The sequence below is a fragment of the Heptranchias perlo genome, chromosome 6 (genome assembly GCF_035084215.1).
Source record: "Heptranchias perlo isolate sHepPer1 chromosome 6, sHepPer1.hap1, whole genome shotgun sequence".
In the NCBI taxonomy this organism is placed as follows: domain Eukaryota; kingdom Metazoa; phylum Chordata; class Chondrichthyes; order Hexanchiformes; family Hexanchidae; genus Heptranchias; species Heptranchias perlo.
Genome location: NC_090330.1, coordinates 40,061,143 through 40,077,013, shown reverse-complemented (window position 1 = coordinate 40,077,013; position 15,871 = coordinate 40,061,143). Strand labels below are relative to the sequence as shown.

The 15,871-nt window shown below is 39.5% G+C and overlaps 1 protein-coding gene across 4 annotated transcripts in view; it reads left to right on the top strand.

Annotated features, from left to right (window-relative positions):
• dync2h1 (dynein cytoplasmic 2 heavy chain 1) overlaps positions 1 to 15,871 on the top strand; it is a 656,363-nt gene that overhangs the window by 92,432 nt on the left and 548,060 nt on the right. For all 4 annotated transcript variants that reach the window (XM_067986146.1, XM_067986147.1, XM_067986148.1 and 1 more), the window contains exons 27-32: positions 511 to 893; positions 2,870 to 3,002; positions 3,742 to 3,859; positions 6,716 to 6,828; positions 6,919 to 7,038; positions 8,745 to 8,895. In XM_067986146.1, the coding sequence (XP_067842247.1) occupies positions 511 to 893; positions 2,870 to 3,002; positions 3,742 to 3,859; positions 6,716 to 6,828; positions 6,919 to 7,038; positions 8,745 to 8,895 (1,018 nt within the window). The remainder of the gene's footprint in view (positions 1 to 510; positions 894 to 2,869; positions 3,003 to 3,741; positions 3,860 to 6,715; positions 6,829 to 6,918; positions 7,039 to 8,744; positions 8,896 to 15,871) is intronic.

Here is a 15,871-nt window from a genome sequence, read left to right as displayed (position 1 = left end):
AATGCTCTGATTGTTATAAAGCATCATATCCTCTGACTCACCAAGTGTGATTCTATGGGAGTCACCCTCATTTTTTAATTAATTGTTTGAATTAAGATCTTAATTGTACCAATGAAATGCAGAGTTATTTTCTTCCTCAACTATTAGCAGAAGCTTGTATTTTATGAGTGTATCTGTCAGTATTTTGAATTATATAGAATGTGGTTAGGATATTTTTTTTTGTTAGTTTAAATTAATGTAAGACTACAAAATGTTTACTATGGATAGTCTTATTCACTTTAATTCCTAAATAATGTGCAGTATTCTCAGCAGTGACCGCCAAGGAGATACCTTTAGCTGTTTATTTACTCAGATTTTTAAAAAAGTTACCAGATTTCTTTTGCTGCAATTGAGGATTTCATCTCAATTCAAACTATTCTTTGTATTTGACAGTTTTGCTAAAGAACTAGTAATCAATTGACAAGTTGAATTAATTGATCAGCAGTGTTTATAACTTTTTTTTCTTTTCAGGAACTCAACAGTCGAGCACAAGGGGAAGTGTGCATCAGAGAAGCATTGCGGGAACTTGACTTGTGGGGTGCTGCGTCAGTATTTACGATGACTGATTATCAGGATAGCAAGAAAATAACTATCAAGCTGATTAAAGATTGGAAAGACATTGTCAACCAGGTTGGAGATAACCAGTGCCTACTGCAGTCCCTCAAGGACTCCCCCTACTACAAAGGGTTTGAGGACAAAGTTTCTATTTGGGAAACTAGATTAGCCGATCTTGATGAATATCTACACAATTTAAATCAAATTCAAAGGAAATGGGTCTACCTGGAGCCAATTTTTGGTCGAGGAGCTCTTCCTAGAGAACAGGGACGCTTTAAGAGAGTTGATGATGATTTCAGGTCAGTTTTATATTTAATTTTTTAAAAAGGCTATTAAGGCAGGTTTTTAATGAATCAGCTTTGCCTTATTTATGCAGAATATTATATAATTTTAATAGAAGAAAATTTAAAACTAATTGATTCAAAGGCAGATTTAAGTTTGGAAATAGCTAATGAGAAAGTAACGAAAAGGTCACTCACTGTCCATCCTAAAAACTCATGTCTTTAATTTTAGCAAAAATGGTTAACTTGCAGTGTGGAATATTTTAAAATAATTTTCATCTCTCTCTTAATTCTGTCAAACTGAATATCTCTTTGGAACAGAAATTTTTCAAACGACTTAACTCTGTCAAGATTCCAAATTGACCAGAACTCATCTCTGACCCGTGTTTAACACCTAGACTAATTAAAGTTTGGTCATCAAGGCCCAGTTCAGAATGCTGTGCTTTCAGGAAAAATTAGCACTGACCTTTGACCTTTTGCAACCTTCTGATTGTACTCCTCTGCAGCGATTTTCTACTGCTAACCTTGGTTTCTGAGTAGGGATTTTAGAAGAAACCTGGCTTTGATAAGGTTTTGAAAAAATTATAGACTACATAGTCATTTTTTTCAGAGGTCTGAGCTGGCTTTGGAAGTTATTGGGGTAAGCTGTAGCAATATTTATCATACCTGAGGTAGTAGCAAGATATTAGATTTATGAACAAGTTTTGCAAAATCTGTTGCCCAATTTGTTACAATGAATTAAATATTACATTATTTAATGTGCTACTTATTCTTAAGTGACTGAGAGCAAATTTCTTTCTTTAATTGAATGAATAATTCTCCATTGATTCTGTCTCCCCAATGTGGTAAACTAAGCTGAATAACTGGTCCTTACAAGAAATAGTCATGTAGCTTCAATTTATTGCTTTTTTAAAATAGAAAAGTAAGTGTGTTTTAGCATACAATTTGTGCTTTGTATGTTGAAATGGTGGAATCATTGAGAAAGAGAATACTGCAATTAATCACCATTTAAAAAAAAAAGTCAAAGAGCATCAGGTCTAGACAGAACTCATCCAAGAGTACTTAATAAATTGGCGATAGGAAGGGTACTCTGCTGGAAGTTTACAACCATTGCTTGGACACAAGATGGCACCAGAAGACTGCAAAATGTCTAATACTGTTCCTGAATTTATAAAAGATCATAGGTGTGATAGTGTAGTTCTGTGTCTTTTAACTTGAAATCTGTAATGGGGATAAAAGTATAGTCAAAGCATTTAAGAGGAATGAAGATAATAAATATGAGGCAGTGATGATTATGGAAGGCAGGCTATGTATAACAGACTTGTTGGAATTTTCCTGTGGATGATGGGAATGTGATGTTATTATACGCTAGACTTGCAGAAAGTATTTGATAAGGTCCCTCACGTGAAGTGCATGGCTGAATTAAAAGTACTTGGAATAAAAAATCAGGTAATTAATTTTCTAGAAGATGGTTATCAGTTGTTCAGTTTGAACAGTTGCAAATGGTTGAGGCTCCCAAGAGTGGACCATGGAACCTCTGCTGCTCTGACTTTGGGGGGAGGGGAGGAGAGAGATGAAAAGATGTACAGAGATATACCAATATAGCAATATATCCAGAGACAACTGTGCGGGAGCAGGAAGAGAAACCATTGCAGGTGATTTTCTGGCTACGACTGGATAGATAAGAATGGAACCAGGCGTCGCAGTCCCACCCAGCTGGACGACGGAGGAGAGGGGTTAGAGGAGGATGGTGTGGTCAGCTGTGTCAAAGGCTGTAGACAGATCGAGAAGGATGAGGAGGGATAGTTTACTATGGTCACAGTCACATAAGGTGTCCTTTGTGACTTTGATAAGGGCTGTTTCAGTTCTGGGTCAGAAGATGGGTAAGCATTTCATGTGTTTGCCATAGGAATGCACAATGTTAATTTAAGGAAAGATTGGCTAAGCGTCGGTAGTTAATACAATATTGGATCGGTATCTTTTATCTTCTTTAGATCAATCATGACAGACGTTCAGAGGGACAACAGAGTAACTTCACTCTGTGTGCGAGCTGGCATCAGACATTCTCTCATTACTATATTAGACCAGCTGCAAAGATGCCAGAAGTCACTCAATGAATTTCTGGAGGTAAGAGTTAGCGTGAGATGATTAAAAATTTAGATCAGCATCAATTAACAAGGAAAACAAAACAATGAATTGAAATCTAAAGTTCCTAGATTTTTAAAATCATTTTTAGTTTGGTTATTTGTGTGACTGACATGCAGAAACCCATTAACATGTTTTAGAGTTTTCAAACCAAGTTACTGAAAAATCTACATCCACTTGTAGGGTTTCTGTTTGCCTGATATCGAGTACATATTGACTTCAATGGAAAGTAAAGTTGGTTGGGGTGTAACCAGGTGGTTGATCTGATCTTGTCAGTTTCTCGACAGGCGAGTTAGGTTAATATTACCCATTTTGAGTTCTGACTTCTGTTCTTACTGCTCTTACTGTTGTACTGGAGAAATTTTTAGTATATGCTAATCATTATTAGTTATACTCTTCCCTAAGGCCTTTGTTAATAATTCTCTCAAAGGTTGCTTTGCATAAAGCAGTGTATTAAAGCAGTGATTTGGGAATTCCCATAAATTATGATTAACTATGTAGTCATCCCAACGGTCACAGTATTAATTAATATCTTAAAAGGGAACTCGATTCACCTAAGATCCACATAAACCTAATTATATTATATGTCACTCGAATATGCAAATCTATTTCCACATAGCAACATGCATAAACAGGACTATGGATGGCTTTCTAGGCAGAAATGACTGTACCCTCCGCTGATAGATAAATGGACTAATATTTTTTAAACTTCTCCATCCAGGAAAAACGTTCGGCATTCCCACGATTTTATTTCATTGGTGATGATGATTTACTGGAAATCCTGGGACAATCCACCAACCCCGCTATCATTCAGACTCATCTCCGAAAGCTTTTTGCTGGTATGGCTTCAAATTTAATCATGTTGGCTCCTGAACCCTAATCACGTTGCCTCTGAAGCAGCCTCTGTTACAGTTCGTTTGGTCTTTTGTGATCTTACTTTTTATCATCCTTTAATGAGTAACTCATAAATGTTTAATTGTTGAAGAATATGAAAACTGACTGAAAGGACCCTGCAAGTTATTGTGGTTATTAAATTCAATTGTGCTTTGCACTGAATACAGAATTACAAGGTTGTTTAATAGCTACATTAATTTATGACACCTGTGGGTGTCCACAGCGAATTGTGCTCTCTGGTGTGCTAGTGTTCAACAAAGTTTATCATTAACACTTATTCTTAGTGTAACAAATAGAACATGGATTTTTTTTTCTCATCAAGGTTATCAATTTATATTCAACATGAAGCAGTTTCAAAATGATTACATTCATGGAAAAAAAATGGATCTTTCCAATCAGGATTCCGTCACTGCCTTGCATTGGAGCAGCCTTTATCAAAGTCACAAATGACATCCTCTGTGATTCTGACGTGGTGCACTATCCTTCCTCGTCACCGCTTCTCTAACGCCTCTCTTCCATTGTCCAGCTGAGTGGGACAAACTTGTCTGGTTCCACCCTTTCCTATCTAATCATACCCAGCAATGGCTGCTCTTCCTGACCTTGCACCATTACTTCTGGAGTTCCCCCAAGGATCTATCCTTGGCCCTTCCTCTTCCTCATCTACATGGTGACCCTTGGCAACATCGTCCGAAAGCATGGTCAAGTTCCACATGTACAGCGATGACACTCAGCTCTACTTTTTCACTACCTTTCTCGACCCCTCCACTGCCTCTTATCAAGCATTTGATGTGTCACAATTTCCTCCAGTTAAACTGAAGGCATCATCTTCTGCCCCCGACACAAACTCCAGTCCCACGCCTCCCATTACATCCCCCTCCCCGGCCACCGTCTCAGGTTGAAATCGACTGTTCACAACTTTGGCGTCTTCTTTGACCCCAAGATTAGCTTCCGACCCCATCTCCTCTCCATCACAAAGATTGCCTACTTCCACCTCCATAACATCACCTGTTTCTGCCCCTGTCCCTGCCTCTGCTCGTTCTGCTGCCGAAACCCTTGTCCGTGCATTTGTCACCTCCAGACTAAACCATTCCAATGCTGTCCTGGCCAGTCTCCCATCCTCCGCCTGCCATAAAGTTCAGCTCATCCAAAACTTTGCAGCCCGCATCTTAATCTGCACCAAGTCATGCTCACCCATCTCCCCTGACCTACGTTGGATTCCAGTCCCTCAGCTTCTCAAATTTAAAATTCTCATCCTGGTGTTCAAATCCCTTCATGGCTTCGCCCCTCCCTATATCTGTAAATTCCTACTACCCTCCATGAACTCTGCGTTTCTCCAATTCTGGCCTCTTGTGCATCCCCCACTCTCTTCACCCCACAATGTCGGCCGAGCTTTCAACTGTCTAGGTCGTTGCTGGAGATGCTCCAGCTCTAAGCTCTGCAATTCCCTCCTTAACCTTTCTGTCTTTTCCCCCTTTTTAAAACCCTTCTAAAAGTGTACCTCTTTGACCAAGATTTTAGTCACCTTTGCAAATATTTCCTCTAGCATGTGCATTTTTAGTCTGATTACGCTTCTGTGAAGAGCCTTAGGATGTTTTTCTATGTTAAAGGCATTATATAAATACAAGTTGTTGCTGATGATTTATATTAAACCCTCTTTTGTGTACAAGTTTTCTTGGGACAAATTCATGTTATTTACAGACGGTCATGACCAATATTTATTGAAATTTAGCTGAACTTTTTTGATGCTGTTATGTTCATGAAAAAGTTTAGTAAATTGAAGCCATGTATATATTTATAAAAAGGAATAAACATTTTGTATACTTTTTTTTAAGTTAAGTGTTGAAGTGGATAGGGATGAAGTTGAATGAGGTCTTGATGGTTTTAATAGACGTGATACTTAATATGTTCAATCAATGCAATCAACAAGTCAAGTAGAATGATGAATTATATAGCAGAAACAGTAGAGTGCAAGGCAGAATAAGTCATGCTCATACTATATAGTGCTATAGTCAAATCACACTTTACTGCATCCAAGCATGGTCACTGAGACCCAAAGAAGGCATTCGAGCACGAGAGGCAGTCCAGAGAAGAGCCATGAGACTGAGCTCTAGTGTTAGAGGACTGAGTTATGAGGAAAAACTGCAGAAACGTGAGCTTTTTAGCCTTGAAAGGAAGTGACAAGGGGGACATTTTATACAGGTATACTAGGTATGCTATAGGATAGAAAAATAGATCTGGAAAGTTTTCAAGCTAAACTGTGAAACTAGGAAAAGGCAGTCATTAACACTTATCATGTCGTTAAAAGGGTACTTGCGTTTGTAATGACAGATTTAACTTTCTGTAGTGTGTTCGACGAGCAAATACAGCAAGTTCTAAAACAAAAACGGAAGGCTAAGGGCGAGATACCATTTTCGTGAAGCTAATGGCAGAGTGGTGCAACTTGGACAGCAACTTTTGGATATTCACATTTAACCGCTCCTCACCTGAAGTTGCTGTACCATTTACCCATAACAGCGGCGAGGGCCATTAACTTTGCTGTTATTTTGGCAGCAAATTCTGACCCATTATACACGTTACTTAAAAAGCACTGTGTGGGCAATCATTGGGAGAAACCTGTATCCTGCTGCCCATGGTTATTGCACTGTGCATCTACCGGTGACCACCATTTATTCAAAAGTGTTTTACAGAAAATATTGCCAATTTCATTTGCAAATTACACAGTTATCATAATTTGATTGGTTCTGTTGATATATTCTGCAAATTCAACATTTATTGTATTATTGATTTCTGGTTTTTTTCAGGTATTAACAGTGTGGATTTTGATGAAGATTTCCAACACATTATTGCAATGAAGTCTCTGGATGGTGAAGTTGTGCCTCTAAAAAGCACGATTCACATTACAGATGATGTTGAGGTGATAACATTTTGACCTTGTGAAGCATAATGCAAAATCTAATCAATCCTTATTTTTGTGAATCCAACCAACATTCTGTTGTGTTTGCAGGTTTGGCTGAATAATTTGGCTGAAGTAATGAAAGAGACTCTGAAGCACTTGTTGGTTGAGTGTATTACTGCTTGGAAAAAGTCACAAGGTGCCATTGATCCATCACGCTTTCCATCACAGGTATTACATGTGTTTATTCATTAATGTGCCAGTCTGCTTATATCTTAAAATCTCTCTACAGTAAGAAAAATACGATAAGCTGATGACAGATATAAAAAGTGGTGATGGTTTCAATTCCACCAATTCCAGAAAAAAGTACTATTTTACAGTTCTAAATAAAACATATTGTGGTGTCATAGAAAGTTTATGCTATAAATTGGCTGTTGCTTTTTCAGTAATCTAACTGAAAATAATTTCTGAATAAACGTAGTAATATCTATTATTAATCCTTTGGTAGGAACATCAGTGTACATAATTGACACTGAGCTTAATGATAGTTGACTTCAGCACCGCCATTTGCCATTAGCACAAAAAGAAATCTAAAACTGAATCGGAAAATTTATAGTAAATATAATGATTTTGGGACTCAAAACATCAATTATAAACAAGTAGGATTTTGTTGTCATGAATTGATAGTCTATAAACTTATCGATTAGATTACTACTTTGTAATTATTTATTATTCTTCATGTTATGATTTGGGTTTTCTCCCAAAACTTTTAATGTGGCCACTGCAATAATAGAATTTCCATAAACCGATTGAATCTCCTATGAACTTAGTGTTGCGAATGGGATAGCATACCACAGGACCAATAATTACTCATTATGTTACAGTTGAATGACCCGAAATGACACACTCCATTTCTCAGAAAGGTGGAAAATAGCACACTTTTAGGCTAAAACTAATATTTATTAACACATGATAATTACATAGAAGCAGAAAAATACAGCAAGATACTGATAGTACAAACAAATAGAAAACAATTAAGGTTTAGTTCACAAATTATTAAAATAACTTAATATATTTCTTACATAATCGGATAATCTACAAGACTTTTAGGGGAAAAACAATACTTGATAGTCTTCCTGATGTAATGATTGCATATGGGTGAGACGATTATTTCTGCCAATTGCCCAACTTTTAGGTGCTAATTTAGACTCAGCTGAAACTGAACTCATAATATTGAACACTGAATTAAAGATACTGAGGATAATCTGTAGTATGTATATATATATATATATATATATATTGAAACCAAAAGGTCTGAATAAAGAGATGTCATTCAGTTAAGTTCAAAGACACAAAGTTACATCCCATGCATAGTAATGAGTACTGGTTCACTCCTCATCCAGGCCTTGTATATCTATTAATGCTTTGGCCAACTATAATTAGATTAGTACCTAAGATGAAACGTCTGTTTCCTGGCTGATCTACAGATCTTTGTTCTTGCGGATAGCTGGGTTTTAGGTTTCATCTATTTGCTTAGTAAAGAAAGACAGCTTCCTTCAACTCTAATTAATTATTCTTAAAACACATTTACCTTGTATGATAACAGAAAATGCTGGAGAAGCACAACAAGTCAGGCAGCATCTGTGGAGAAGGAAAGAAACAGAGTTAACGTTTCAGGTCGAAGACCTTTCATCAGAATATTTACCTTGTATATATTTGTTTATAATACATGAATTCAAATAAAGAATCCTTCCTTAATTAACACTGCTTTTATAACATTTTGTGTGAAGTTTAAATCAGAGCAATCTCTGATTTTGAGGCCTAAATGTGTTTTGTGGTTAGAAACATGTGACGTCTGGATGTTTTGTAGTCTGTTACTTACTTTTCCAACATTTTTTAATGCACTTATAAATGTTTCATTATTTCTCTGTTGTCAGATCCTTTGCTTGGCTGAGCAGATTCAATTTACTGAAGAAGTTGAAAATGCCATAAGAAAACATAGCTTGCAACAGCTAGATGTAGAACTGATGGCAAAATTGGAAAACTATACAAGTATAGACTGTTATAGTGAGGAAGCAGGGAGTGCTGGTAAGAAGCGACTGACGATGGTTGGACATAACTTGCATGGACAGTTGTTAGCGACGATTTGTTATAAATGCTCATGCAAAACATTATTCAGACTTTTATCATTACTTTAATAATTGGAGATTGACAAATTGAGCTAGTTCTATCCATTATCAGTAATCCCACTTTAATGTAAAATCCATGAAGGTTCTGCTTTCTGTGTAATAATTTAAGTTTACTTCTCCATGTAATTAGTTTCACCTTTGCAATCAATGTTTTCGATTATTACATATAGCTGTGGTTTTCCAAAGCAGTGTTTTTAGTGACTCTCTGGTGCTAATTTTGCATTACTGTGGGAGAGTATAATGATAAGTATTACTTGGTATATGTTTCTAGATTCATACTAGCAATGTAGAGCTATAATTCAAAACATAACCATCAACCGTATCAACTCAAAGTTACATATTTTCGTTGAAACGATTTTGAACTATTTTAGTTAGGACAGTTAAGCAGAAACATTTTTCATTGTATTCATTTGATGTTTACCATTTGATTTTTACCATTTAGTAACATTTGTGCCTTTCTAGTATAAAAATGTTATTTTGGGAAACTAGCAAATTATCATCGACACATTTATTTTAGTTTTATATAGCAACTGGTTATGACTTACGACCAGTATCTACAGTTTCAGAATCTCTAGCAGAAGTGAAATTCAAAGATTTTTTTAATAGAATTTAGCTTCAAAAGCAGTATGGTAGTATGTTTCACACAACTAGTTTTGACATGTGACATAGATTTTACACTACCTGAATCACACTTTTCGACAGTCAAATTTATTTTCAAAAAATAGACAAATGTCAAGGTAAAGAACAAAACCACCCATCACAAAAACCATTTAAATAGAAAACGTACAGAAGAGTTACATAAAAATACTTCAGACAGTAAAAATTATAACTCTTGAAATGTCTACTCAGCACGAGTCCCTGGCCATGATGACTGGTATACTGACTGAAGTACCAAAATACCACTGCATTATTTTTTCATGATATTGTGTGTTAATTTGAGATAGGTCACCCATTATTTCACTTTTGTTCACTTAAAACAATTTTGCTTGTGTGATTGATTTGTGTGAACTTGTTGTTGCTTCAAGTTTACACTTAGCTATTCATTAGTAACCAACAAATTGTGATTTAGCCAGTATGAGTTTGATAAGTCGACATTAAGAGAGGATTGTGGTTTCCTAGAATTTAGCAAAGTAATTTAATGCAATAACTATACAGTCTATTGTGTTTAATCGAGAACCCTTTATATCTATGTTGGATGTGGAATGGCAAACTGGTTTTGGGAAGTTTTTTTTACCACTTGCTAAATCAACAGCATCCATTGAAATCCAGGATGTCTGCTGCTGTAAAACAAAGGCATGGTCAGATCACTGTAGAAAGAAAATGTTCTTTTCAATGACCTGTCTTCATTTGCAGAAACAAAATTCAGAATCAAGACTAGAAAATTGGGATATAGAACCATAGAAAAGATACAGCACTGATGGGGGCCATTCGGCCCATCGTGTCTGCGCCGGCTCGAATACAACCAGATTCTAATCCAGCACCCGGTCCGTACCCCTGCAGCTTACAGCACTTCAGGTGCAGGTCCAGGTACTTTTGAAAAGAGTTGAGGGTCCCTGCCTCTACCACCAATTTGGGCAGAAAATTCCATACACCCACCACCCTCTGGGTAAAAAAGTTTTTCCTTATGGTCCCTCTAATCCTTCCGCCAATCAGCTTAAATCTATGTCCTCTAGTTCTTGAACTCTCCGCTAGGGGAAACAGGTACTTCCTGTCTACTCTATCTGGGCCCCTCATAATTTTGTACACCTCAATCAAGTCAACCCTCAGCCTCCTCTGCTCCAAGGAAAACAAACCCAGCCTATCCAAACCCTCCTCGTAGCTGCAATTTTCAAACCCTGGCAACACTTTTGTAAATCTTCTCTGCCCTCTCTCCAGAGCAATTTCGTCCTTCCTGTAATGTGGTGACCAGAACTGCGCACAATACTCCAGCTGTGGCCTTACCACTGTTTTACACAGTTCCATCATTACATCTCTGCTTTTGTATTCTATACCTCGGCTAATAACGGAGAGCATTCCATATGCCTCCTTCACAACCTTATCTACCCTTACTGCCACCTTCAGGGACCTGTGCACATGCACTCCAAGGTCTCTCACTTCCTCTACCCCATCAATATATTCCCGTTTACTGCATATTCCCTTTTACTGTTTGCCTTCCCTAAGTGCATTACCTCACACTTCTCCGGGTTGAACCCCATTTGCCACTTTTCTGCCCACTCCACCAACCCATTGATACCTTCTTGGAGTCTACAGCTATTCTCTTCACTATCAACTACGCGGCCAATTTTTGTGTCGTCTGCAAATTTGCCAATCATGCCCCTACATTCAAGTCCAAATCATTAATATATACCACAAACAGCAAGGGACCCAACACTGAGCCCCGTGGCACACCACTGGAAACCTATTTCCATTCACAATGACATCCATCGACTTTTACCCTTTGTTTCTTGTTACTGAGCCAATTTTGGATCCAATTTGCCACATTTCCCTGTATCCCATGGTCTTTTACCTTTCTGACCAGTCTGCCATGTGGGACCTTGTCAAATGCCTTATTAAAATCCATGTAGACAACATCCACTGCACTACCCACATCAATCCTCCTTGTCACTTCCTCAAAGAATTTAATCAGATTTGTAAGGCATGAACAAATCCATGCTGACTATCCCTGATTAAACCATTCCTTTCCAAGTGACAGTTTATCCTACCTCTCAGTATTGATTCTAATAGTTTGCCCACCACCGAGGTAAGACTGACTGGCCTATAATTGTTTGGCCTTTTCCTCGTACCCTTTTTAAACAATGGTACTACGTTTGCAGTCTTCCTGTCCTCCGGTACCTCCCCTGTATCTAGTGACGATTGGAAAATGATCCTCAGGGCCTCCGCTGGCTTCCTTCAGTAGCCTAAGAAACAATACATTGGGCCTTGGTGACTTATCAACTTTCAAGGATTCCAGTCCCTCTAGTACTTCCTCTCTCGTTATGTTTACCTTATCCAATATTTCACACCTCTCCTCTTTAACTATTACGTCCGGATCATCCCTTTCCTTTGTGAACACAGAGACAAAATATTCATTTAGAACCCTACCCACATCCTCTGCTTCTACATACAAGTTAACCTTATCATCCCTGATAAGTCCCACCTTTTCCTTAGCTATCCTCTTGTTCTTAATGTACTGATAAAACATCTTTGGGGTTTTCTTTAATCTTACTAGCTAATATTTTTCATGCCCTCTCTTTGCTCTCCTTATTTCCTTTTTTACACCATCCCTGTACTTTCTATACTCCTCTAGGCTTTCTGCAGTATTTAGTTTTCTGTGACACTCATAAGCTTTCTTTTTCTGCTTTATCTTGCCCCGTATACTTCTAGACAACCAGGAGGTTCTAAATTTGGCAGTGCCACCCCTTTTCTTTGAGGGGACGTGTCTGCATTGTACCCGTAGAATTTCACTTTTTAATGCCTCCCACTGGCTTGCCACTGATTTTTCCTTAAGTAGTTGTGTCCAGTCCACTTCTGCCAAATCATCTCTTAGTTCTGTAAAATTTGCATTCCCCCAATTTAAAACGTTTACTCCTGATCTAACTCTGCCGTTTTCCATAATAATGCTAAAACTAACTGAATTGTGGTCACTATCCCCAATATGGTCACCCACTGTCACTTCACCCACTTGCCCATCTTCATTTCCCAGGATTAAATCTAGAATTGCATCCCCTCTTGTTGGGCTTGTACTGGGTAAAAAAGTTCTCCTGGACACCGATTGAGAATTTTGTGCCCTCTGTGCCCCTCACACTGTTTGAATCCCAATTGATGTTAGGGTAGTTGAAGTCCCCTACTGTTATTGCCCTCTTATTTTTGCACTCAGAAATTTGCCTACATATTTGTTCTTCTATCACCCCTTCGCTCTTTGGGGGTCTATAGTACACTCCTAGTAGTGTGACTGCCCCTTTTTTATTTCTTAGCTCAACCCATTTGGCCTCCATTGATGATCCATTTAGCATATCATCCCTTCACACAACTGTAATTGATTAATCTAACATTACTGCTGACAGTACAAATGAATATAAGACAATAGTCCTAGAAAGAAAGGAGTGGAGAAAGTTTCTTGTGCAACTTATGGGTGTGAGAGCCTGAAAGTTCATAGTCCTTGATGAAATGTGGCCAGAGGCTAAAGATGTGGGAGAAAAAATGGGAGCGCAGAATTTCTCCATAGAAGTGGATGGCTAGGAAATTTCAAGACCTGATGTGCAAGATCCATGGCAAAGCTGTATCTGTGAACTGCACCAATGTTTCTGAAAAGCGTGCATAGTGGCATGAGCCTCATTCTAAAGTGAAGTTACCAACAGATCAGAGCCCTACCCCATTCAGTTGAGAATGGTGATGGACAATTGGGCAACTTAACAGGAAGAAGAGGCTTTATGAATATCCCCATCCTCAACCATGGTGCAGCCCAGCATTTGAGTGCAAAAGACAATGCTGAAGTGTTTGCAAGTATTTTCAGCCAAAAGTGCTGAGTGGATGATCCTACCTGGTCTTTTCCTGAAGTCCCAACCACGTTCAACGCTGCCAGTGTCTAACCAATTTGTTTCACTGCATGTAACATTAAGAATTGGCTGAGTGCATTAGATACAGCAAAGGTCCTGGATGGTGTTGAGCTTCTTGAGTGTTGTTGGAGCTGCACTCATCCAGGCAAGTGGAGAGTATTCCATCACGGTCCTGACTTGTGCCTTGTAGATGGTGGAAAGGCTTTGGGAGTCAGGAGGTGAGTCACTCACCGCAGAATACCCAGCCTCTGACCTGCTCTAGCAGCCACAGTATTTATATGGCTGGTCCAGTTAAGTTTCTGGTCAATGGTGACCCCCAGGATGTTGATGGTGGGGGATTCGGCGATGGTAATGCCGTTGAATGTCAAGGGGAGGTGGTTAGACTCTCTCTTGTTGGAGATGGTCATTGCCTGGCACTTGTCTGGCGCGAATGTTACTTGCCACTTATTAGCCCAAGCCTGGATGTTGTCCAGGTCTTGCTGCATGCAAGCACGGACTGCTTCATTATCTGAGGGGTTGCGAATGGAACTGAACACTGTGCAATCATCAGCGATCATCCCCATTTCTGACCCTAAGATGGAGGGAAGGTCATTGATGAAGCAGCTGAAGATGGTTGGGCCTAGGACACTGCCCTGAGGAACTCCTGCAGCAATGTCCTGGGGCTGAGATGATTGGCCTCCAACACCACTACCATCCTCCTTTGTGCTAGGTATGACTCCAGCCACTGGAGAGTTTTCCCCCTGATTCCCATTGACTTCAATTTTACTAGGGCTCCTTGGTGCCACACTCTGTCAAATGCTGCCTTGATGTCAAGGGCAGTCACTCTCACCTCACCTCTGCAATTCAGCTCTTTTGTCCATGTTTGGACCAAGGCTGTAATGAGGTTTGGAGCTGAGTGGTCCTGGCAGAACCCAAACTCAGCATCGGTGAGCAGGTTATCCTGGCTGTAGTGCTGAAGACCTATGCAGCAGAGCAAGTCGCTCTCCGAGCCCAGTTGATTCACTACAATCAGTACACTACTGGCATCTATCTGACAATGTGGAAGATTGTTGAGGTATGTCCTATCTACAAAAAACAAGATTAAATCTAACCTGGCTAACTACCATCCAATCAGCCTCCTCCAATTACCAGTAAAGTGATGGAAGGGGTCATCGACAGTGCCGTCAAGTAGCACCTATTCATCAATAACTTGCTAACCAACGTTTGCTTGGATTCTGTCAGAACTACTCAGCTCGAGACCTGATCACAGCCTTGATTTAAATATGGAAGCTTGAGCTAAATGCTAGAAGATGTGAGAGCAGCTGCCCTCAATATCAAAGCAGCATTTGACAAAATAGGACACCAAGGAGCCCTGGCAAAACTGAAGTCATCAGGGGTCAAAGGGAAAACTCTTCAGTGGCTGGAGTTATGACACATGGATGGTCGTTGTAGGAGGCCCCAGGATATCATTGGAGTAATTCTTCTGAGAAACTGCTTCATCAATGAACTTCCCTCATTATAAGTTCAGGAGTGGGGCTGTTCACTGTAGATTTCAATGTTTAGCTCCATTCACACTTCTCCGATAATGAAGCAGCCCATGCCAACTTCCAGGCTTCGGCAGACAAGAGGCAGGAAATATTCGTGCTAGATAATGACCAGCTTGAACAAGAGAAAGCCCAGGCATCTCCCCATGACCTTCAAAGGCACTAGCATTGTCTAGTCCCCCATCATCAACATCTTGGGGGTCACCATTGACCAGAAGCTGAATTGGACCAGCCATATCAGTACTGTAAATGCAAGAGCAGGTCAGAGTATGAGTACTCTCCAACGAGTGGGTCATCTCCTAACACCTTAAAGCCATCTACAAGACTCCAGTCAGGAATACTCACCATATTTTTTTGTTCGTCCATGGGATGTGGGCGTCGCTGGCAAGGCCAGCATTTATTGCCCATCCCTAATTGCCCTTGAGAAGGTGGTGGTGAGCCGCCTTCTTGAACTGCTACAGTCCGTGTGGTGAAGGTTCTCCCACAGTGCTGTTAGGAAGGGAGTTCCAGGATTTTGACTCAATGACGATGAAGGAACGACTATATATTTCCAAGTCAGGATGGTGTTTGAGTTGGAGGGGAACGTGCAGGTGGTGGTGTTACCATGTGCCTGCTGCCCTTGTCCTTCTAGGTCGTAGAGGTTGCGGGTTTGGGAGGTGCTGTCGAAGAAGCCTTGGCGAGTTGCTGTAGTGCATCCTGTGGATGTTACACACTGCAGCCATGGTGCGCCGGTTGTGAAGGGAGTGAATGTTTAGGGTGGTGGATGGGGTGCCAATCAAGCGGGCTGCTTTGTCCTGGATGGTGTTGAGCTTCTTGA